The sequence below is a fragment of the Vipera berus genome, assembly GCF_964194415.1.
Source record: "Vipera berus genome assembly, chromosome: 1".
In the NCBI taxonomy this organism is placed as follows: domain Eukaryota; kingdom Metazoa; phylum Chordata; class Lepidosauria; order Squamata; family Viperidae; genus Vipera; species Vipera berus.
Window position 1 is genome coordinate 118,398,663 of NC_138202.1, and position 24,895 is coordinate 118,423,557.

The 24,895-nt window shown below is 47.4% G+C and overlaps 2 protein-coding genes across 3 annotated transcripts in view; one reads left to right on the top strand and one right to left on the bottom strand.

The window, feature by feature from the left end:
* Positions 1–610: 610 nt before the first annotated feature.
* The window catches only part of SLC43A3 (solute carrier family 43 member 3), a 32,222-nt gene continuing 7,937 nt past the window's right edge, over positions 611–24,895 (top strand). The window contains exons 1-6 of the mRNA XM_081322424.1: positions 611–741; positions 10,742–10,959; positions 11,694–11,823; positions 21,750–21,796; positions 22,956–23,032; positions 23,390–23,482. Coding sequence (XP_081178550.1) covers positions 704–741; positions 10,742–10,959; positions 11,694–11,823; positions 21,750–21,796; positions 22,956–23,032; positions 23,390–23,482 — 603 coding nt within the window. The 5' untranslated portion in view covers positions 611–703. The remainder of the gene's footprint in view (positions 742–10,741; positions 10,960–11,693; positions 11,824–21,749; positions 21,797–22,955; positions 23,033–23,389; positions 23,483–24,895) is intronic.
* On the bottom strand, positions 2,609–7,994 carry LOC308659101 (uncharacterized protein). Of its 2 annotated transcripts, XM_081312500.1 has the most exons (3): positions 6,195–7,994; positions 5,961–6,014; positions 2,609–2,761 (listed from the first exon to the last, which is right to left on the bottom strand). In XM_081312500.1, the coding sequence occupies exons 1-3, from the start codon at positions 7,746–7,748 to the stop codon at positions 2,747–2,749; spliced, it is 1,623 nt and encodes a 540-aa protein (XP_081168626.1). In that variant the 5' UTR covers positions 7,749–7,994; the 3' UTR covers positions 2,609–2,746. The 2 variants fall into 2 exon arrangements, with proteins under 2 accessions (XP_081168626.1, XP_081168627.1); XM_081312501.1 differs by lacking the exon at positions 5,961–6,014.

The window sequence follows — 24,895 nt, forward strand, 5'->3', positions numbered from 1 at the left end:
CCTTCTTTGTTTGAAGCCAAGTATCCAGGTTTTCATATTTTTGACCCGGACAGTAGTAGGTGTCTGGTTCAAGCCGTGATAACATCAAATGCATCATAATTTCATTATGCGCATACAATTGTCACCTGCATGACAATTTCATGATGCATGTGATCTCACTTGGCCTCTACTGTGGAAATCAATGCAGAGGGAAGGCATTTTCAAAATAAGGCCGTGGCTCACAAGGAGAAGACGATTCAGTAGCTTAAAGAAATGCTTGTAATACTCATGTACATCGTATACATTATGTTATATTTACCTGTTAGCTAAATGAATGTTTGAGAGTCTGGTTCCAAGGTTATTAATGAGACTGACGTGATATAACTTAGTACAGTGAGCTGGTACAGATGCCTAGGCATTCATGTATGAAAGTAGGAAATGTCAGTATACCATTATGCTTCTAGTAGTGTCTGCAGAATTGACATAGATTTCCACAATTCGGTTTCTTTGTTGCTTCATCTATTTCCTTCCTGCTGGGAGGGAGGAGACTCAAGGGAGGAGGCATAATTAATTCACTCTGTTACACATGATAGCTAGATGTGGTCAAGGATCAGTTTTTGCTTCCTCCTATCGATGATTCTTCTGAGCCATACAGTCTTCATTTGGAAGAGCTTTCTCTCTTGAGAAGTCCATCTGCCTTCCCTATTCTTTCCAAGAACATTTTATGGAGAACAAAAGTGATCCTGACGCTGAGAAGACTAGGTAGGTCAGAGATCGGCATGCTCTGCTCTTTACTTTTGATTGTTGCACAGCCTAAAATAAGCTAGCCAAAGATAGATGTTTTGGAGAATTATCTCATTCTGAAAATAATGTAGTGAAAGTAAGAAAGACCAAAAGCTGCGAGGGATCAGGGATTCCATGAGGCTGAAAATAACTTAAATGTGAGTTAGGGTGACTGAAAACTTGGTGGGTAGAGCAGATAATATTATGGAGGCGCATCTGACGAGAGCGAAGATGATGGAACCCCACTGAATAGGCAGCTGAATAGTGAGAGTCTGGAACAGGCTGCCTAATATGGGGGCCTCCAGACACACTGGATTGCTGCCCTATTGTTTCCAGCTTTTCTCAAACTTCTCTCAAAAAGGAAGCTATTCAAGTCAGCTGGGAAAAATAACCCAGGAAGTTTCAAGAACTTGTTCACTATTTTGTGACATTTTAACTGCTCTGAATAAAGCTCTCGTGAACCTGTATGGTGCAGCGGTTTAATGCACCAGGCTAGAAACTGGGAGAGTATGAGTTCTAATCCTGCTTTAAGCACAAAGACAGCTGGGTGATCAGGCAAGAACAAGCTAATCCTGAAAATCTTGTTAAGTAAAGTGTAGGGAGCTGCCCATGTAGTTTCCAAGAGCCAGCAATAACTTAAAGGCATCCACACACATACGCACACACGTTACTTGTATCTTTTGGATGACAGAGGAGGAGAGGAGTCAAGAAGATGTTTGCAATAGATCACAGTCTATAACGGACAATGCTGTTGCAAGGAAAAAAACTCCATATTTTTTGAGTCCCTGTATTTTTATAGAAGATTGCCTTTCTGCTTTTTAACTTATTTTGCTTTCTTACTGCTTTCTTTCTTTTTTTTTAAGTTGACCTTCAGCAAAATACAAAAAGGCCAGTTTGCCAGAGAAGGGCTACTCTACTCTATAAGAAAACCAGTTTGCTAGAATAGAGGTGACTGGATTTGGTGTTCTTTTGTCTCTGCAACACCACCTGGTGTTGTCAAAACCCGTCCTGCAGCAAGCAGGGCAGTATGCTGAACACAGGAACGGGAGACAACCGATGCGATCTGCAAACACTTTATTCTTCAAGGCAGCAGCCACAACAGGGAACAAAGCCAGCGTTGGCCGCTACTTGCAGCCAACGCTACTATATACACACCCAAAAACCCCACCCATACTCCACCCAAACACGCCCCCGCCCTCCCACTCTCTATATCTTCCCCACCCCTCCCCTACAAGGCCTTTCGCCCGTCGGCCTGACAGGTAAGCCCCCTCCCGTGTGTTTCCGCCACCGTGCTCCTCCCCCTCACCCACTCCCTGCCGCGCCCAACTCCGTGCCCCCCTGTCGTTGTTCACGCCCGAGGCCCCCAGCCACCCGGTCACCGCAGCGGGGAAGGTCCCATCCCCTAATGGCAGCGCCGGCTCCCAATCCACACAGTCCCGTGCAGGCATGACGTCGGCCAGAGAAGGCGACTGCAACGGCGGAGCCTCTGTAACAATCCGCCGCGAGGCCGAGGCTCCCGAAGCCTCCCAGGCCGCTGGGACGCTGAGCCGGCCCGAGCCTCCACCGGGCAGGCCGCAGGCCAGGGAACCCTGCGCCGACGCGCCGCCGGGCGAGGGCAGCAGCCGCGGCGCGTCCGGAGGCGGTAGATGAGGCGGCGCGGGCCCCGGAGCCTCCGAAGCCGGGGAACCCTGCGCCGACGCGCCGCCGAGCGAAGCCAGCAGCCGCGGCGCGTCCGGAGGCGGCAGAAGAGGCGGCGCGGATCTCGGAGCCCTCCAAGCCGGGGAGCCGTGAGCTGACGCGCCGCCGGGCGAGGCCAGCAGCCGCGGCGCGTCCGGAGGCGGCGGGAGTGGCGGCGTGGATCCCGGGGCCTTCCGAGCCGTTTTGGTGCCGGGTAGGATCGGCGGGAGGGAGGCAGGGTGTGCCGAGGGGGTGGAGGGACCCCCCTTTGAGTGTCGGGCTCCCGAGGCCCGACATGCTGCCCCCTCTACCAGGGGTCCACCTGGAATGCAAGGAGAGAGAGGTGAGCAGTCTGTAACATGACCAGCAATCCCCCCCTGGGTCCCCCCCGGCTTCCCCGGGTGTTTCCGGTGGAAAGCACGGAGAAGGCGTGGTGCGCACACATCCCCATCCCGTACCCAGGTGGCCTCCTCCATGGGGTACCCCTTCCAGAGCACCAAGTATTGCACCCGCCCCCTCCGTTTCCGGGAGTCCAGGATCTCCTGTATCTCATAGTGGTTGCCGTGTATAGGCCCCGGGCCGCCCTCCCCCACCGCCACAGAGGCGGTTGTAGCAGGCTTCAGCAGGCTACTGTGGAAGACGGGGTGTATCTTTCCAAGTAGGGGGGGTAGCCGAAGTCTGACGGTGACAGGATTTATTACCTGTATAACCCGGAAGGGCCCGAGGTATTTGGGCCCTAGCTTTCTACACGGCACCTGTAGCCGCAGGTATTTCGTGGAGAGGTAGACAAGATCACCTACTTTGGGAGGTGCAAACGGCCGTCTCTTCCTGTCCGCCTGCTCTTTGTATGACCCTGCAGCTCGCTCTAGCGCCTTCTTAGCTATCCCCCACACCCCCTCCAACCGGTGCATCCACTCCCCAGGTGTGCAGGAAGCCGGGGCCCCCTGGTCACATCCCGCGATAGGAACGAACTCGTAACCAGAGACCACTTTAAAGGGGGAGAACCCGGTACTGCTATGCACTGCGTTGTTGTAGGCTACTTCCGCGAGGGATAGCAGGTCTACCCATTCAGACTGTTGGTATGAAACATAACAACGCAGGTATCGCTCCACCGCCGCATTTGCACGTTCCGCGGCTCCATTTGTGCTTGGGTGGTACGCCGAGCTCAGGCCCTGTGTTGCTCCGATACAACGCACGAAGTCCCTCCAGAACCGGGCCGTGAACTGTACTCCACGGTCGGAGATGATACGTCGTGGCACCCCGTGGAGACGATAAATGTGTTGAACAAACAACCAGGCCAGCCGACGGGCTGAAGGCAATCCCTTGCACGGGATAAAGTGGGCTTGTTTCGAGAACAGGTCCACTACCGTCCACAAAACGTTATATCCCCTGCTTTCCGGTAGCTCGACCACAAAGTCCATGGCGATGTCCTGCCAAGGTCGTACGGGATCTGCCACCTGTTGTAGCAGGCCCGCCGGTTTCTTAGTAGAGGGCTTGGTGGTTGCGCAAATGCGGCACTTCTGCACATAGCTCTCGATGTCTCGTCTCATGGTCGGCCACCAGAACTGGCGGCGGGCCAGATGCAGGGTCTTCACGAACCCGTAATGACCCGCCTGCCTGGCATCATGGCATTGATAGAGCGCCTGGTCCCGTGCCGCCGCAGGCACATACAGCCTGGCCCCGTGCCAAGCTAAGCCATCCCGCAACGAGAGGGTGTCGGGGTGCGCCTGTGCCCATTCGTCAGTCGCCAAAACCCCCTTACAGGTCCGCAGAAACCCGTCTGTCACAACATTGGCCTTGTGCTCCGTTTCCTCTACCGGGCGGGGCGGTGGTACCAGTGCCTGTACTACCTCCTCTTTTCGACAATCGTACTGTGGTAGCCGAGATAAGGCATCCGCCAGAAAATTTCTACCCCCGGGCACATACTTGAGGCGGAACCGGAAGCGGTGGAAATATTGGGCCCACCGTACGTGTTTCGGAGACAGACGGCGGGGTGTCTGCAGGGCTTCTAAGTTTTTATGGTCCGTCCAAACCTCGAACTCCTGACTAGCCCCCTCCAGAAGATGTCTCCAAGTCCCCAAGGCCCAGCGGACCGCGAAGGCTTCTTTCTCCCAGATAGCCCAAGCCCTCTCCGCGGTTGTTAGCTTCTTGGAGGCGTAAGCGCAGGGCCGTAATCCTCCCATTGCATGCCGTTGCAAAAGGACAGCTCCAACAGCCACATCGCTTGCGTCAGCCTGTACTACGTAGGGCAGGTCAGGGTTCGGGTGTTGTAGGACGGGCTCCTTAGCAAATTGCGCCTTGAGCGCCTCGAAAGCCCGCTGGCATGTAGTGGTCCATACAAGCTTCTGCCCTGGCCGCGGCAACGTTGCCAACTGTTTAGTCCGTAGTAGATCCGTGAGCGGTAGGGCGATGGAAGCGAAGTGTGGAATAAATTGTCGATAAAAGTTAGCAAAGCCTAGAAAGCTCTGCAATTGTTTCCGGGTCCGTGGGGCCTGCCACTGTTGGATAGCCTCCACCTTCCCCGGGTCCATCTCCACCCCGTTGGAGGACACCCGATATCCCAAATAGTCCAGCCGGGGTTTGTGAAACTCACATTTAGAGAGCTTCACATATAACTGGGCGTCCCTCAGCTTGGTCAGCACACTCCGGACTAAGGCGACATGCTCCTCCAACGTTGACGAATACATGAGGATGTCGTCAAGATAAACTAGGACCCCCCGGTACAAATGGTCATGCAGGACTTGGTTGATCAACTGCATGAAGACCGCGGGGGCTCCTTGCAGTCCAAACGGCATTACCCTAAACTGAAAGCTCCCCAGCGGGCAGTTGAAAGCCGTCTTCCATTCGTCACCAGCTTTAATCCGAACACGGTAGTACGCCTCTCTGAGGTCTAACTTGGTGAACACCCGGCCCGTAGCCAAATGAGCTAAAAGGTCCTTCACCAAAGGGAGGGGGTACAAGTGCTCTACACATACCGCGTTGACCCCCCGATAATCAACACACAGTCTTAGAGTCCCATCTTTCTTCTCCCTGAACAAGACAGGGGCCGCCATCTTAGACCGAGCGGGCTGGATGAACCCCCTCCGCAGGTTCTTGTCAATGTATTGACGGAGCTCCTGCATCTCCCGGGGTGCCATTGCGTACATACGGGGTTTCGGCAGTTTTGCCCCCGGCTCCAGTTCAATAGCGCAGTCCGTCGGGCGGTGGGGTGGCAAAACATCGCACTCCTTCTCGTTGAACACATCTGCGAGATCGCTGTACTCCCGTGGCACCTGTGTCTCAAACTCAGTCCCCACCCCAGCGGCCCCCTCTGGCCCACCAATCCCCTCCGGACCCATGAAGGAATGCTTTGCAGGAGGCTGGGGCCCTGTCCCGAGACGGAGGTGTCGGCATCCCCCCTCCCACCAAACCGTGGGGCCCCACCTGTCCAACCACGTGAGCCCCAAGATAACCGCCTCCGTCATAGACGGCACCACGACAAACCGGAGAGTCTCCCAGTGTGTACCCAATTCCATTCTCACCGGTGCCGTTACATGCGTAATAGGTGCTCCACCCAAAAGGGACCCGTCTACCTGCTGAAATCGGATAGGTTTGGGGAGCCGTTGAAGGGGGATACCGGCCTCCCTTGCCATCACCAGGCTAATGAGGCAGCGCGTGCTGCCTGTATCAACCAAGGCCTTACACTCCCTCCTCTCACCCGTTCGTGGGCTTATCAACACCACAGGCAGCACAAAAGGGCACACCGGAGCGCTTACCATCGGGTCCTCTTCGTACTCGTGATCCTCAGACCCATCGGATGTGTCAGTCCGTCCGTCCGCCGGGCCCACTGGACGCACCGGTGTTGATGTTCGGGGTGTCTTGTCGGCCACCTGGTACGCCGTTCTGGAGCGTTCCGCAGCCCTCCTGGGGGTCGGGACCCGCGCCACCGGAGGGTTGGAGCTTGGTCGTAGCGGAGGTAACGGGCAGTCCACCGCCCGATGGCCCGGTTGGTCACAGCGGAAACAGCGGATCGTTGGACGGGATGCTGGTAGGGGGCCGGGTTGTGTCGCCACCGGCTCGGGCTTCCGGCTCCCGGTCTTCGGCCCCTCCGGGGCCCTCCAGGTTCCAGGACCCACTACTGGCCTGCCCCGGGTGTCCTGCAACCCAATATCTAGCTCCACCGCCACCCGGAACCAATCCTGAAGCCGTGCAGGAACCCCCCGCACCACACATGCCCGTCGGAGAGCCCCATCCAGACCGGCCCGGAAGTGGTGCACCAACAAGCGCTCGGGCCACGAGCGTAACCTGCCCGCAACCCTTCGGAACTCGAGCACATACTCCTCTGCCGGTCGTCCTCGCTGCCTGATGGCTAACACTTCAGCCTCCGCGCGATGTAAGCGGGACACATCTTCAAAGCGGACGCGCAGAGCTTCCAAGAACAGCCCCACGTCCCCGAGTTCACGGGCGTGGTCACTGTAAAGGTCCGCTGCCCAGGTTGCAGCCTCTCCCTGAAGGCACGCGGTGACCGCCACCACCATCGCCCACTGTGATGGATAGGCATGGGCATACCCGTCCAGATGGTTAATCACCTGCCCTAGGAACATGGCCAGGCGGTCGGGATGCCCGTCATAGGTTGTGGTAAGCGGTGGGGGTCCCCACACCACACCCGGACCCCAATGTCCAACAGGTGGACGGGTCTGAGCCTGGGACACCCCCACCGATCTGGGTGCCGGACGGCCAGGGCCTCGATCAGGCGTTGGCCAGACATCACGCCCTCCTTGTGCTCGTGTGGATGGGGCCCGAACGCCACCCTCCCCAGGCACCTTGAACTTTGGGCTGGCCAGTCGGAAACGGGACGTTGCTGGCTGACTGGGAGCCCCCCCAAGAGACCACTGTCCCGTGTCATCGTCGGGGCCCATGGCCACCCAGGAACCGCCGTCACGAGCCCCGACTTCTCCGAACCTATCGCGCAGCATGTCCATGGTTTGGCTCCCGGGTGCGGTTGAATAACTGTAATCCTCTCCGTCTTCGTCAGTCAGCCGACGCTCCCTCCAGCCCAGTGGAGCCCCACTGGGCCGGCCCGTTCGTCCTTGCTCGACCCCTGTGCGCCCCAGGATCGAGCTCAGCCACCACTCCCCCCCCTGGGACTGGCTACCAGCACCCAGGGATTCCACCACGGGGTCTGCTGGTGGTACATCCCGCACTTTAGGCCTCACAGCAGGCTGGACGTCCTCCACGCCCCTCTCCGCAGGGGCTGTCGCCTCCGCCCCGGCCACGCCAGCCTCCTCCGATACAGTCTCCAAAGCAGCCCCTTGCGTGCCCTCTGCCATGGCGCATTAACGGAACACAGCAGAAGGGCAGTCAGGCCACGATGCTAAGGGGAAAACGCTGGCTTTCTGTCAAAACCCGTCCTGCAGCAAGCAGGGCAGTATGCTGAACACAGGAACGGGAGACAACCGATGCGATCTGCAAACACTTTATTCTTCAAGGCAGCAGCCACAACAGGGAACAAAGCCAGCGTTGGCCGCTACTTGCAGCCAACGCTACTATATACACACCCAAAAACCCCACCCATACTCCACCCAAACACGCCCCCGCCCTCCCACTCTCTATATCTTCCCCACCCCTCCCCTACAAGGCCTTTCGCCCGTCGGCCTGACAGGTAAGCCCCCTCCCGTGTGTTTCCGCCACCGTGCTCCTCCCCCTCACCCACTCCCTGCCGCGCCCAACTCCGTGCCCCCCTGTCGTTGTTCACGCCCGAGGCCCCCAGCCACCCGGTCACCGCAGCGGGGAAGGTCCCATCCCCTAATGGCAGCGCCGGCTCCCAATCCACACAGTCCCGTGCAGGCATGACGTCGGCCAGAGAAGGCGACTGCAACGGCGGAGCCTCTGTAACAATCCGCCGCGAGGCCGAGGCTCCCGAAGCCTCCCAGGCCGCTGGGACGCTGAGCCGGCCCGAGCCTCCACCGGGCAGGCCGCAGGCCAGGGAACCCTGCGCCGACGCGCCGCCGGGCGAGGGCAGCAGCCGCGGCGCGTCCGGAGGCGGTAGATGAGGCGGCGCGGGCCCCGGAGCCTCCGAAGCCGGGGAACCCTGCGCCGACGCGCCGCCGAGCGAAGCCAGCAGCCGCGGCGCGTCCGGAGGCGGCAGAAGAGGCGGCGCGGATCTCGGAGCCCTCCAAGCCGGGGAGCCGTGAGCTGACGCGCCGCCGGGCGAGGCCAGCAGCCGCGGCGCGTCCGGAGGCGGCGGGAGTGGCGGCGTGGATCCCGGGGCCTTCCGAGCCGTTTTGGTGCCGGGTAGGATCGGCGGGAGGGAGGCAGGGTGTGCCGAGGGGGTGGAGGGACCCCCCTTTGAGTGTCGGGCTCCCGAGGCCCGACAGGTGTGCTCATAAATTTTCATAGCAAAGGAAGTTTGACTGAATTTGTGGAATGGAGCAGATCCAGAGGAATGAAACTAGACTTCTGTCCCCTTCCAAGTGATTGAGGGTGATGGGATGTTTGTTTACTAGCAACAAAAGCTCAGAATGAGTGGTTAACATTTTGATAGGGCTGCAAATTGAGCAGAACCCAGAAATTGCAGAACATTATTTTTAACATTTACCACCACCCACAGTTTAGAGGGAACAGGTTTTTATTAAAAAGAATGTGTGATTAATGATTCACAAGCAAAGATGCAGCTATTAGTTATGCAATAAAGTGTATTTGTATATTTTGGGGGATACACACAAAGAATTACATGCACATGGCCATGTATGAAGTGGTCCATATACAACCTATCACAATAATGGAAGACAAAACAGCTTCCATCTTATTGCATGCAGGGTTGGAGAAATGTGTAGTGATGAGCTTGCCATAAAAGATAGGAAGATACTAGAAGCCTAGAAAGTGAGGGGGTACCTGGAGGCACCGACATATGACAAGCGGGAGGATTGACAGAACATTGGTTGCCTTAATTTGAGCAGATGGCAGGATATGGCTCTGAATCTTGCAAGATGCTGGAGACAATGCTTTCCTGTTAAGCAATGATCATCTGTATCATATAAATGGTGAAACTACACTGGCATGGCTTCTTACTTTCATCCTTCTTCCTTTTTGGGCTTATCTACAGTATAAATAAGGGACACGGTGGCTCAGTGGGTTAGGACGAGCTTGTCAATCAGAAGGTCGGCAGTTTGGCAGGTCGAATCCTGAGTGCCGCGTAGCAGAGTGAGCGCTTGTTACTCGTCCCAGCTTCTGCCAGCCTAGCAGTTCGAAAGCACGTAAAAAATGAAAGTAGAAAAATAAGGACCACTACGGTGGGAAGGTTCTGTGCTCCTTTGGTGTCTAGTCATGCCGGCCACATGACCATGGAGATGTCCTTGGACAAGTGCTGGCTCTTCGGCTTTGAAACGGAGATAAGCAACGGCCCCTAGAGTTGGAAACGACTAGCACGCATGTGCGTGGGAACCTCTTTACCTTTACCATATAAATGTAAGTTATATGTTCCTCAAAGCAATACTGGAGTGGAAAGAGCAAGTGATAGATAGACAAGGTTACAATTACCTCTTTCCTTGCTTGAACTAATAAGGAAGGATGTTAAAAACTTAGGGGAATTAACTCTTCCATTCCCAAGTAAACCTCTGCAATCTTCATCTCCGGCAGCATTTAAGCTTAGATGAAGACTTTCATTGGCAGCAAGGGTGCTCTTTTGCTGAATTTAAAGACTTTGTAGTGGCAAACTGTTGTGATCAATCTTGTGAAGTTTCATTTGAAATGGTGAGAAGTTTCCTGCATACCCCAGCCCTATCCTGTGAGCGATTGCTAGCCAGTCAGATGTTGTTTAGGGAGTGCCTGTCACTGCCTGGACTTCACTTAAAACAAAGACATGAAAAATATGGCCAGCATTCTTGGGAGGCTGTCAAGAGATGCCTAGCAACTCCACCAATGTTGCTGTCAGAAAAGAATTATACATTCTAGTGCAGAGGCAACTGAGTCATTTCAGTGTTGGACGAAAGCTTTCAATGGTTACCATAGTTAACTCGGAACTGTACGAATTCATTACCTTTGTTTTGGTTCTAGGGGTTTATATCTGACTAGTACATCCATTGCACTAAACCATAATGTTACTTGCTACCTTTTGTTCAGGATGAGGTATATATTCAGTGCTGTGGCCTGTCTGCTATTATTCCTGGCTCAGAGTTAAGTAACCCCAGGCATTTGGTGGCTTATTCAAGAAACCCTGGTGAATGAATGAAATTCTGGTTATTTAATGAAATAATAGTTTAGAATGAAGAGGGGGACCAACCATTCCATTAGTTATTCTTTTTCCCCCCCCTTTATCTGCCAGATTAGAAAAGAAGGAAAGAGCTCGTGATGTCATGGAGTCTCAGAAGTCAGGAACAGCCAAACGTCTGGCTACATTAATCTCAGGCCTGGTGGAGTGCATGTGCTTTGCAGGTGTCATTTTTGGGTGGACATCGCTGGTCTTTGTCCTCAAAAATTTGAAGTACTTTGAGAACCTTTGTGAGTCAGCTGCCAATACAACCATCAATCAAACAACTCAAGGTATGATCTGAGAAGACCCTAGGGGGAAGGTATTTTATTTGGTGGGGTTTTTATTGTATTTTATTGGGGTTTTACTATGTATTAATTGTTTTTAGTGGGCATGTATTTAATTATTTTTTAACTTTTGTAATTCTGTGTTTTTTATTCTTGCCCTGTTCACCGCCCTGAGTCCTTCGGGAGAAGGGCGGTATAGAAATATTAATAAATTAAAATTAAATTAAATTATCCTTTGTGCATTTATAAAGGTTAAACGAGCAACTAGTTTCATACAGCCATATGGTGGGAACATGCTACTTGTAACTCTCTCCATCCAAGTTCATCACCCTGGACTAGGCCCTGTCCATTGCTTGAACCTTTGAAAAACATTCAACCAGGGCAAAAACTGAAGATAGTTATCAACCCTATGGCCCATCACAATATGTGGCCTGTGGGCTTAAAGCCTGCTTGATGCTTACTAAAGTCTTCTCCTTAAATTTAATAACAGCAGTTGGCTTAGTGGTGCCACTGTGAAAGGTAAAAGGGTTTTGAATATGAAACCTTTCAAGTCTCCTTGCATCTCTTATTCCAGAAGAGAACTGCTGGCTATTAAAAGTACAGAGTTGATGGGTTGGACAGGGAAACCTGGAGAACCAAAAGCCAAATGTATCAGCACGGAAGACAAGACACAGTAAACATCTGCTTGTGGTTTTATGTGGCATTAGGGATTACTCTTAAATTTTCTCATTAACTTACAGGCTGTGGTGCTCAGGATGAACAGTTCTCTCTCATCTTCACCATTGGCTCCTTCATGAATAACTTCATGACCTTCCCTACTGGCTACATCTTCGACCACTTTGGCACCACAGTAGCCCGTCTGCTTGCCATGTAAGTGCTGGATACACAACTCCCTGTCTTTTTTCTCAGGGGTACTGATGCCAAAATGGTATTTGGGGTACACCTTTGTCTTTAATAATTGCATTAGAAGAACTTGGCAGATTCTTTGATCAGATGAGAACCTGCTGAATTCCTTCCTGCTATGCAACACTTATTTCCCAGGACTGAAAGCTTTCCTTTTGCGAGGAAGAGCTTAGGTTAAAAAAAAAAAGGCAACCTAAGCTCTGACAGTCATTTGCTTGCATGTGTGTGGTTCTTGGAGCAGCACCAGTTTCCTTCTCTCAATTTGATGATTGTGATGATGATGATGATGATGATGATGATGATGATGATGATAATAATAATAATAATAATAATAATAATAATAATAATAATAATAATAATAATATAAAGTCTTCCACCATTTTCAGGTGGGAAATGCATGGAAATTACAGGGTCAATTATACAGTACACTTAAAAATTTTTTTTCTTGGTTCCTAAATCTAGAAAACTAACCTTCTCCATACATGTAATGTGGCCTCTTGTATTATCACCCCATGATTATGGTCTCCTCCCCTACTCCATATAAAATTTTGGGAGCATTCTTTTGCTTCCAAAATATTGCCCATCAAATATGCCTCAAAAAATCTTTGCAGCCTGATTCAGCAGTGAAACAAGCTGGAAAGTGTTGAATGCTGGCACATTTTCTCACGAGAATCAGGGCCTCCTCTCCAGGGACACTTGAGCTGGATCTGTAGTTGCAGCAAATGACCTTGGGGGCGTGCTGAGGTATCCATATGGATTGCACCCTTCAGTCTGTGCATGGAGGGCATCATTATTTTGGATGGCTTCTTTGCTCAAAGACCACTCTGCAAATGGTGAAGTGGAACATCATGGAAAGAAGCTCTAATCCAGACATGTCAAACACAAGGCCCGGGGTCCGGATCCAGCCCGCGAAGTGGTTTCATGTGGCCCGTGAAGCCGTCCTGGAAACAGTGAGGGAACGGCCCCCGCTGCCTTGGCCCTGGCCCAGAGAGCCTCCTTCTGCCAGAGACCCTCAGATCTGTCCCACTCCTGCCCAGGCCCCCATAGGCACCCTTGATGCGAACGATGTAGAGCTGGCCACGCCCACCCAGTAGGCCATACACACTCTAGCCACGCCCACCCAGTAGACCATGCCCACCCTGGCCATACCCACCCGGCCCCCTGAGGGCAACCGCAATGCTGATGCGGCCCTCAATGAAATTGAGTTTGACACCCCTGCTCTAGTCCACTTCTTTTCATATTATAATGAGAAGCCTTTGTTAATGCAAGACACATTAAAATTGCCCCACAGTCTGAAACAGTTAATCTATGCTTGCTGTACGCATGGAGCAGGCTTCGGTGATGGAAGAGATAAAGTTCCTTCCGCTCAGCATATGGGAACAGAAGGGAACTATGATGATCAAAAATTCTCTGCTGTACATATATAAAAATGTGCTCTCTCTCTCTCTCTCTCCCTCCCTTCCTCGCTTTTCCAGTCTATCAGAACTGCCAGACAGCTGAAATGATAAATGCCTATTATCTCTGACAATCCAGGTGGCCTCTATAAGCCCAGAGAGCTGGGTGTGGTTTTTTTAACATAATACTCATCTCCACATACTTTCATGCATAGTTTGCCACCTTTTTTGGGGGGCGGGGAACTGCACCCTAAGAAAATAGAATAGGAGCTGCACTATTCCTCTCCCCCTATAAATGATGTGTCTAAAGCGTAAGTTCTTTATTCATCATAGTCATCTACTAAATGGAATTGGATATTCAGAGATAAATGCTTCTGCTTTCGTTTGTATGTTTGGCATATTTTAATTGTTTCATAAAAACTTGTGTAGGAAAAAAACCCCATAGAAATGTGAAAATTCATAGCAAGTAACATAATTTAGAACTATTCCTTCCACATTTGTATAGAAAATATTAATAAAAAGACTGAATGGAGAACTCAGGACTGATCCTCATGGAACTCTGAGATATCTTTATGATGCTTATATCCAGGGCTTTTGTTTGCCATAAAACGCTCAGAACGGAGTTCCGGCACCTTTTTTGGATGGAACCTTGTAGGGTAGGCAAGGTGGGTTGTATGACATGTGTGAGTTCTGGCACCTTTTTCTTTTACAAAAAAACCACTGCTTATATCCTACTTCAGTCTTCAGTCCTAGCCCTTCACCTTTTTCAGTTTCCTGTGAATCCAACTTTTGGGGAGAGAAGGCTGAACCAAAATATGAGTTGCACTTCTGCCTTTTCTTTTGCTAGCTATTACTTTTGCTTTGATGTTTACTGAGCGGCTAGAATATGGACTGATTACCTTTTCCTTTTACCATGAATATAGTTAAAGAAACTTTTTATTATATTTAGCTTCTTTTATTAGCATATTTTTTTTAATTTCATGATATCAGCACTGTTGTTCCTGACTACCTGCTTGTGTCACCTGGTCCTCTTTTCATTTTTTATATTAATCTTTTTTATAATTAGATTTTCACTAAATTGTGTTGGGTAGCTACACTGATTTCTTCTGGTATATATCACTTCCCCCCTTCATTGCAATTATTTATTTTTAGTTATCTCTTAGGAATTCCTATTGTTCCTGAACAACTTTTAAAATAGTTTATTCAAAGCAACCTTTTTTGAAATTCAAGATAGAGGTTTGACTCAACTTAGTTAAATTTCCTTCAAAAGACAAGAATTCCAAGAGTACAAAATTTCCCCAATGTGCCTACTAATTCTACTTCTTCAGCTAATTCCTTTCTATCTATTAGTATCAAACTACGGTAAATGGAAATGCAGTGCCACAAAAATAGGACTCCCCAGTTTTAGCAGGCATTAAATAAAGGCTGTTGATGGCAGGACTGACTGGGAGAGAAGGTCAGTAGCTGGGACTCTGATCCAGTTGTCTGTTAACAAAGTGTGTTGATGATCAATTAGGAGTTGTAGTGAAGAGGACCGTTTCCCTTGTGTGGTGATAAGAGTCGAGATCTTTGAGCCATGTTGATTTGTATCTACAAAGTGTCTCCTCTGAGAGGCTTTGAGTTGTGCCAGACCTCATCTCAGCTTATGCGGCTGGAAGTCCAAGGGTTCCTGCGTGACTACAGTTCAGGAAGCTGGTATTTGCTGTGGCTGCACTTTAAGTTCCTTAATTGACTGCAAGTATTAATGGAGTGGGCAAAGTTATGCACCTCACATGAGTGGACTGATTAACCACATGCAGGAGGGCAATGCTGAAGAGGCTATTTCCACCCTTCCCCCCCCCCACACTTTCTTCCCGGCTGTAGCAAGGCACATAGCCAATTTCCTGGAGCTGGGCACGTCTTCTGGAAATATTGACCTGCACATGCAAAGCATGGTGAAGAAGACTTTTTCAAGGCCCACACCAGTCCAGGTGGCAGGCCTGGGTCTGCATTCCAGTGTTGGGTGAGACATGAGCAAAACAATACAAACCCTTGCCTCACACTTAAAGTATCACTAAAAAGTCTTTCAGAATAAAGATAAAAGAGCCAGTCCATTGTTGCCAAGACAAAGCAAATGAGGAAACAGTGTGAATTTGGAGCAAAACAATTCTTTCCTGCAAAAAATAGCTATTTGCAGGCTATTTCCCCCCCTCCCCCACACACAAGTAGCTCTATCAGCCAAATGTTAGCCCCTTTGATTTCAATGGGAGCATCTAATATATGCTGCAGTGCATTTTCTATTAAAAATAAGTATGGTTGAGAAGTGACTTGCTTCGACTGGCTCACTTTTATAGAATTGTAGGCCAGGCTTCTATTAACTATACAAAGGCAGTTTGAAAACACAATTAATGCTGGTCAGGAAGAAACCACCCATGACAATGTAAAGATTATGTTTTACTTTTCTTTCTGGAAGCTCGTGCCAATTGCTTGAAAGAGGTATGGTAGCAGTTAGGTGGGAGCAGTTTAGTTTTGCTATGAAAGAGGCAGCCTTTGTAGCCACCCAGCATTAGCAAAGCATCTGTGAGTCAAGTCAAACTGCTTCACTGCCAGTGAATGAAAGATGCAGAATGCAGCTGGGGGCGGGAGCAGCATATGAAATGGAAAAGGTTACAGTGGCTCCTTTTATGGTGCCAAAATTAGCAAAACTCATGTTAGAGACATGAGACCAATACTTTAAAAGCGAAAGCCTCTTTTAAAAATCCCTTTAATGCCCTTACAAGCTCTCCCAAGCAGAATGGAATGGCTCCAAACACCAAGTTTGGACTGGCCAGGCTGAGGAAAGTGCTCAGTCACTGATAGGCAAAACTCCTTGCAGGGTTCCCATGATGTAGAATTAAAGGAAACGTTGCTTCTGAACCAGCAGAGGCAAGGCTAGGAGAGAGGCCTGGAGGAGTGGAGGCAGAAAAGCCTGAGTTCAATCAAATGCATGCAGCCTGAATACAACCACTTCATTACGGTAGAGAGTTGAGGACGTAGGGATTGTGCTAAAAGCTTTTTGGAAAAGGAAGATGGGTGAAGACAGTTTCTGGTACTCTTGATTCTATTGCTGATGTTCAAGTGGATTAAACAATCCATTTCAATCTGTAGAAAGGGTGGACAACCTTTCCTTTGGAATTACTTATGGGAGCAAAGAAGGGCCATGGAAAAGTCAAACAAGGAGCTACATAGCAGACCCCAAAGAAGAAAGAATGAAATTCAGGGCATCTGCCTTTCACATAAGTTCATAGGAGCCCAATGAGGTCTGTGGTCAGCAGGGTACTCCCAAGCCTAAAGCAGCCAGATGATGTTTGTAAGCCACCTTTTGTAGGTAGAAAGACGAAATCATTAGTTTAGGAGGGGACATCATACTAGAGACTGTTGGAATGAGTTGGAATTAGGATGGCAAATTGTCTAGGCTTTCTGAAGAGCAAACATTGGAAATAGCTTCAGTGTGGAAGAGGTCTCAAAATGGTGAGAAAAGAGAGAGAGAGGTTTCCTAATCCCAAGTTAATGCATCCAATGCTGCTAATTGCAATAATTAGGCCCATTGGATTCTATAGATCCACTGAGTCCAGCTTCCCTGGATGAATGCAGAGGTGCTTGCTTCTGTGTGCTGCTGCTTTTTCTCAGTTATATACTGAAATGTAAAGTGTCTTTGACTCATTATCATAGTGATCTGGCAAGTCATGCTTTTCATTATTATTGCCAGCCTAAAAATAGGGGCTTCAGAAAAGGTCAGAGAGCCCAGCAAATGTCTTTTTCAAGTTCTCAATGAGAATACTGTTTTCAGAGGCACATTTTCAAGTCACTGTTTCACTCTTTCCCCCCATTTTTGTTGGGGAAGTAGGATAGAGAAAGGGAGGTACAACCCTTCTTCACTCCCCTGCCCATTACTGGATTGCTCAATTTTCCTTGAGTCTACTGTTTGTATAAGAAATTATTGCTTTCACTCCATTGATTTGTCTAACAGTCAAATTATGGACTATTGCATACTTCTTGTGGTTTCAGTAAAAGTTGCAGGAATAAAGGAACAATTCTCCCCCCCAAACCAGTTAACTTCATTGGGTAACTGCATGAAACATTCTCAGTGTGGCAACACTGCACAGTACCGAGAATGTCTGAAATTAGCTAAGATTGTTATTTTTGTTTCTGCTGCAAAAGCCTTTGAGAATTGAAATTCATCTTGGTCTTTCTTAGTGGTTAGATGTGACTCACCATTCTGAAGATGTGATATTAGTAAGTGAAAATACTATATTTCAAATATGTATTTTTCTCAAAATTTAATTAGTACTATGTTGCATTGAATAGGGACGCGGTGGCTCAGTGGGTTAGGACGCTGAGCTTGTCGATCAGAAGGTCGGCAGTTTGGCGGGTCGAATCCCGAGTGCCGCGTAGCAGAGTGAGCGCCTGCTACTCGTCCCAGCTTCTGCCAACCTAGCAGTTCGAAAGCACGTAAAAAATGCAAGTAGAAAAATAGGGACCACTCTGGTGAGAAGGTAACAGCGTTCCGTGCGCCTTTGGCGTCTAGTCATGCCGGCCACATGACCACGGAGACATCCTCGGATGAGCGCTGGCTCTTCGGCTTTGAAACGGAGATGAGCACCGGCCCCTAGAGTTGGAAACGACTAGCACGCACGTGCGGGGGAACCTTTACCTTTACCTTTTTATGTTGCATTGTAGTAGGAATGACATGAATATGAACTAGCCAGTTGAAAGGTTCTCAACCATTTTTTTTAAAAAAAAGTTACGGGTAAAATGTATATGATTGACTGCAGTTTTTACTTTCCCCTGCAGTTTTTATATATCTAGCTAGAGCTGGGATGGCAGATTAGTTATTTGGATGACAGTTGGTGGAGAGGATTTAACTCTTTCCTTTCCTGCTATGACCCAAGAAACTCATTACTTTGTGAAGAAATCCATCTAGTGGTAACAATAAGCAAGCTCTACTCAAAGCAAATAGTTTCAGAAACAGGATTTTCTTCTTAATTAGGGGATCAAAGGGTTAAACACTAGAGACTTGCTATGAATCAATCTTGGTAGCTGATACTTTTGATCTTTTATCAAACAAAGTGATATTTAACTTGCATGATGAAGTTTGTGTGAAAGAATTCCTATGTGCTTCTTGTGTTGGCCGAAGATGACTCATCAATCATTTGTTGAGAACATGAATGCATAATGCTATCCTTAGCCTAGCCTCTGCCCACCATAAAGACAGTCTCTGTTTTTTCTTTTTTCTTTTTTCTTTCTTTTTTTGCTTGGTGGAAAAAGTAGTGTTTTCCAAATTCTCCAAGCACAAATGCATTTCCAACACATCACCAGGACCAGATGGATTACACCCCAAGGTTCTGAAGGAACTGGCAGATGTGATCTCAGAACCACTGAACTATATCTTTCAAAGATCCTAGAGCACTGGGGAACTACCAGAGGACTGGAAAAGAGCTGATGTACTTCCCATTTTCAAAAAAGTGGGGGGAAATGGATCCAGGAAACTACAGACCTATCATCCTGACCTCAATACCTGGGAAGATTCTGGAAAAGATAATCAAGCAATGAATCAGTGAACACCTAGAGGCAAACAAAGTCATTACCAAAAGCCAACATGGGTTTGTCATAAGCAGATCATGCCAGATAAATCTTATTGCATTCTTTGACCAGGTGACAAAACTTGTGGACCAGAGGAATGCTGTAGATATAATTTACTTGGACTCCAGTAAGGCATTTGATAAAGTAGACCACAACCTACTACTTGATAAGATATAAAAATGTGGGTTAGAGCATCACCATCAGATGGATTCATAGCTGGTTGACTGGCTGTACTCAGCGTGTGGTCCTCAATGGAGGGAAGTGTGTAGTGGGGTGCCCCAGGGCTCTGTTCTGGGCCCAGTGCTCTTCAACATCTTCATCAGTGATTTGGATGAGGGGCTATATGGGGAACCCATCAGATTTGCAGATGACACCAAGCTGGCAGGAATAGCCAATGCTCCAGAAGGTAGGCTTAAGATACAGAAGGATCTTGATAGATTTGAACATTGGGAACTATCTAACAAAGTGAAATTCAGTGGTGAAAAAAGTAAGGTTCTACATTTAGGCAAGAAAAACCAAATGCACAGGTATAGTATAGGTGGTACCTTGCTCAATAGTAGTAACTGTGAGAGGGATCTTGGAGTCCAAGTGGACAATCACTTAAATATGAGCCAGCAGTGTGCTGCAGCTGCCAAAAAAAAAGCCAAACACTGCTAAGTTGCATTAATGGAGAGATAGAATCAAGATCATGTGAAGTGTTAATGCTACTTTACAATGCCTTGGTAAGACCACACTTGGAATCCAGTTTTGGTCACCATGATGTAAAAAAAATGTTGAGACTCTAGAAAGAGTACAGAGAAGAGCAACAAAGATGATCAGGGGACTGGAGGCTAAAACATATAATGCTGGAACTGGGTATGTTTAGTCTAATGAAGGGACGTGGTGGCTCAGTGGGTTAGGACGCTGATCAGAAGGTCGGCAGTTTGGCGGGTTGAATCCCGAGTGCCGCATAACAGAGTGAGCACCTGTTACTCATCCCAGCTTCTGCCAACCTAGCAGTTCGGAAGCATGTAAAAATGCAAGTAGAAAAATAGGGACCACTACGGTGGGAAGGTAACAGTGTTCTGTGCGCCTTTGGCATCTAGTCATGCTGGCCACATGACCACGGAGACGTCCTCGGACAAGCGCTGGCTCTTTGGCTTTGAAACGGAGATGAGCACCGGCCCCTAGAGTTGGAAACGACTAGCATGCATGTGCAGGGGAACCTTTACCTTTACCTTTACCTAGACTAATGAAGAGAAGGACAAGGGTTGACATGATAGCAGTGTTCCAATATCTCAGGGGTTGCCACAAAGAAGAGGGAGTCAAGCTATTTTCCAAAGCGCCCGAAGGCAGGACAAGAAGCAATGGATGGAAACTAACCAAAGAGAGAAGCAACTAGAGTTTCCTGCCTGAGCAGGGGGTTGGACTAGATGACCTCCAAGGTCCCTTCCAATGTTGTTGTTGTTGTTGTTGTTGTTGTTATTGTTGTTGTTGTTGTTATTATTATTATTATTATTATTATTATTATTATTATTATTATTATTATTATTATTTATTGTTATACATCTAGTCTTGGGCTGCCTGCCACACCGAGAAGGAATTTTCCTACATAAAACCTTGCAAGGTGCACCTTAGACTTATGTGGACTCCTTATATACCTCAAAACATTTTTGGTTTAGAACTCCAGTCTGCCAGTTCCTACAAGGGTGAGGCCCTGGTGTTTTGCTGAATATGTGAAGTTCAAGTGCTATAAGTGGGTTATACAAGAGCTACTGTCACTTTCTTGTCTCTGCCTGTCATCCTATTGTGGCATATCCCATGTAATTGCTGTAAGATAGTGTTATTTTGCACACTTTATGGGATATTCATACAGTAGGCGTTGCAATCACTTGTAACAGGAGTCACCTTGCAACACTTATTGATTGGGATATTTGGCGCCTGGGGTGAATTTACTAAGAGTTTGACTAGTTCCCTCTTGTCCACCAATCTTTAGTCTTTTACAAGGCTGATAGGTCTCTGTCCAGAAAAAAAAGGCCCATCTGAGAAGCAACTGAAGTTCAATCAGGAGTTCCACTCTATATTTATCCCTCAGCCCCCTCCCCCCCTCCAGTGTATAGCTGAGCTGTTTTGGGACAAATGTCTACCAGTCTCAGAGAAGATTGGTAAGCTGGTTGGCTCTTCTTCCTGTTTCTTGGACTTTCAGAAGAAGAGAAGAGAACTGATTTCAGAAACACTTAACCTGACCTGTTACCGGTGCAGAGTATCTCCAACCAGGTGATAGGTCACTTGGGCTTTGTACTTTGCATTACCTCAAAGCCCCCATCCTAAAGTTCCACTAGTCAGATGAGACTTCATGCACTGGACGTGCGGAGAGGCTGCTTCTGGCATATCCAGGAGCTGACTGGAAGCATCAGAAGAGGCTCTGTTGAAACTGCCAGAGGCAGCCTCAGCGGTGAAGGAGGCAACTACTTTGCTTTGGATGTTATTTTGTGAATAGTTTCAAAAGCGTGCTTCGTGTGAAACTTCATGATAGCTTGTACTAATCATATGTATGATACATTACTAATTAGCTTAAACTAGAATTTAGCCCCAAAGTGTACTTGCCTGCTCACTTCTTCCATTTCTTTTAATTTCAACCTTATGTTCTCTTCCTCAGTCAGCATAGTTTCTTTCATTCTCCCTAAGTATTTCCAATATCCTCAATCCAAGACTTCATTTTACTGTTACAATTGGCTGACCAGTTGACCTTCTTCTTCTAACAATGCCCATAATTGCCACAACTACCTACCGTATCTACCTATCTAGGTTAAGGATGGAAAGCTGGAGAAGAAAGCCACAGTGTCTGGTGGAGATGAAGTGAAAATGTGCTACAACTTCATATACACTCACAGCTCAGGCTCTCCTTTTGTTTTCCAGATTCTCCTACACCACCGGTACTGTCCTCATTGCATTTTCTTCAGCAGGTGAGTGCTTCTGAATGAAGAGCCCACTTGAGTTCACCAAACATGTGTTGGTATCCATGCCAGTTGCCAAGGGCCCAAATTCTGATCCTGTGACTGCAGAGACTGTGTGACAGGCATAAGTGAAAGAACTGGTAATAAGTCTTTTTTTTTTCCCCAGTGGTGTTGCAACTTTCAAAGGTTGCTAAATAAATGGTTGTAAGTCTAGGACTACCTGTAGTTACACAGTTTGGGAAACTTGGATAAATTTTTCCGATTTTGTAGTTCAAATTAATACTGTCAGATACAGACAGTATCTTAAAAGTTATACAGAAAAGGAAATACTGTACTGCCAGGTTTTCTTTCATATAAAGGTAATAACTGCTGTTTTTTATTTTTCTTTAATGCGACTACTAAAAAATCCCAAGATCCTTGTTCTCCTTATTCTATTAATTCATCCTTAACTTAAGGCAATTTAGTGGGTCCAACTAGTGATAGTGGACCATAGAGTTAAGGGTAGGGCATGGTACATAGAATGCCTTGGTAACTGGTAATGCCTTGGTTAATAATGGCCATGTTTAAACTAAACTTTGTTGGCTAAATGACAGGTAGTGGCTATCCTTTTACTGTTCAAAGCTTGACAAGTACTGGTAGTTAAATGTGAAGGATATTCCATATCCTAGCTTATCATTGTGCTATTCTCTGAATCAACTTGACTGGGATTTATCTTAATGTTAATTTATACATTTATCTTGAAAGATTACAAGGTGTCTGACTGGATGGGTGCCTCTTGAAAAAGAAGTCTATGTGTTTTGTTGAGAGCTGGCACTAGCATTCCACAAAAATCATGTGCATTGTCTAGCTCACTTCTGCTCATGCACATCTGGCCGATACTTTTTGCTAATTTTTATCAAAAGACAAAGGCAGGACAAAGATCGTGGGTTCATGCTTTTTATTAGTAATTTCTCAGAACTGGTACAAAATATATGTTGCTACAGTTTGCTATGCTCCGTACTATGTACATTGGGAATTGTTAGGTTGGGAGCTGTTAGCCAATATATGAATGGCTTTTCTTGCACTAGCACAACTGATTTTCTAGTTCTGTGCTGTGAAAGAATATGGAAAATGGGCAACAATACTTTGAAAGATATATTATCTATATCTTGGTTTTTCTTCTTCCCAGCCACCGCAATAATGTTGTATCCAGCATTGACATTTCTCTCTGTTGGTGGGATCCTTCTCATTCTCACAAATATGCAGGTTTGAATTTCTTCCCTTATGCATCCTACTGGGCAGGGATTCTGGGAAAGAACTTTGGAGGGGGGGCATGGATAAGTCTAACCACAACAACTTTTACTTGGGTGGCGGGAGATCCCAGAGATATCTTTATTTCCTCTTTTGGGGATATTCAAAACAAGCTGGGAAAAGAGAACCATTATGTCATTTTCCTCTTCAGAATGTATCAGGCTAGCCTGGAGATAAAATCCCATGAAAGGTGGCCACAGGCATGGAAGAAATCTATTTTACAAATTGATTGTTCTTCCATAGCATCTAACTTTTTATATTCTAGCCTAAGTAGAAGTGAAGGGGATTGGACCTTTTAATTTATTTCTCCAGGTTGGGAATCTGTTTGGAAAACATCGGTCCACCATCATTACCCTCTACAATGGAGCCTTTGATTCTTCCTCAGCTGTATTTCTTATCATCAAGGTTGGTGAGAAAGGCTTTTCCATTTTCTTTTGCCTCCCATATAAGTTCATCTTTAATTTTAAAAAGGCTCCTACTTCTATCTTTGAGCTTTACTGCCTTATTGCTGTTTTTGGTAGGTGCGGGATCACCATCGTAGGCACAAAATTTCCTCATTTTCCTTATCTGTAGCACTAAACCATGACCTTAGATCCATCTAAATTATCAGCACTAAATGAATTAATGACTAGCTGATAACTGGGTTAGACATTCAAAGAAACAGCCTACTTCAAAGCAAGCCAGGCTGCAACTTTAGGACTGAGGCTAAGACATAAGGAGAGCACAATCATGGTGTGGAGGACCACAAGAGAGGAGATAAGCAAGATCAGGGGGAAAAAATAAAATAAGCTAGCCTAAATAGATAATTGAATTGTCCTGAATTGGTTTAACATTCAGAGATATTTGATCTGGATTTATATGCTTGAAATTAAGACTATAGATAATACGTTTCCTTCTTGCCTCCAGCAGATTCATTTTCTCATTAAAGGACAAGATCAGGCTGATTTGGAAATACTGTACATTTCTGCACAGATTAGCCAAGCATACCTAAGAGCGTTAGTTGTATGCAGACAGCTCCTTTGCTAGTGGGCATTAGAGAAAGGTCACCGTTTGCATTTGGCCATGAATCTGGGACATTTTCACCATTAATGCTGTTAACAGCCAATTGATATGCCAAAGTCACTTTTCTGCATTCAGGTAGTCCACACGAGGCAGAGTAGAGTTTACAGCCAAAATGAGACAGTTGCCTATTTCATCCTTCTTGGTAGTGGTATTGGTTCTTCTCCAGTGAAAATCAGTCTTAACGGATCTCTGACTTTGAGCAAAAGGTGATGAGGGAAAGAGGCTCTGCATCCCTTTCCCTTTTGCCATTTGTTTGGGGAGATATCTAGGTTTAGATGGATCAGCCACAGAAGCTCTGTAGGCTTTGGGCCATGCTGACTCTCAGATCAACCTCTTTGATGGGGTTGTTGCAGAGGAAAATAGGAAGAGGGAATGCTATGTATACCACCTTGCGCTCCTGAAGGGTTATATATATATATATATGTATGTATGTATGTATGTATGTATGTATGTATGTATGTATGTGTATATGTATGTGTATGTGTATATGTATATGTATATGTACATGTACATGTACATGTACATGTATATGTATACACACACATACATACATACATGTTTATTTTCCTTTTGGGTTGAGTGGGTGGAACAGCAGGAAGAAAAGCGTAAGGTGGCTTTCCTTCCATTTACCATAAGTTATTATGGGAGAGTACTTTGCATTTCAGACACGGAGGATGGATGGAAAAGAGGGAGGCAGTTGCCTGTCATACAAAATCTGGTCCTTGTTCTCCGTGTAGATCTCAGGAGGGACCGGGA

What these genes read in the sequence shown, in the direction of transcription:
- LOC308659101 (XM_081312500.1), bottom strand. Translation starts at nt 7,748, where the DNA reads ATGGCAGAGGGCACGCAAGGGGCTGCTTTGGAGACTGTATCGGAGGAG. An exon ending in AGTACGAAGAGGACCCGATG is followed by an intron (nt 6,015 to 6,194) that starts GTAAGCGCTCCG and finishes ATCCGATTTCAG; the next exon opens with CAGGTAGACGGGTCCCTTTT.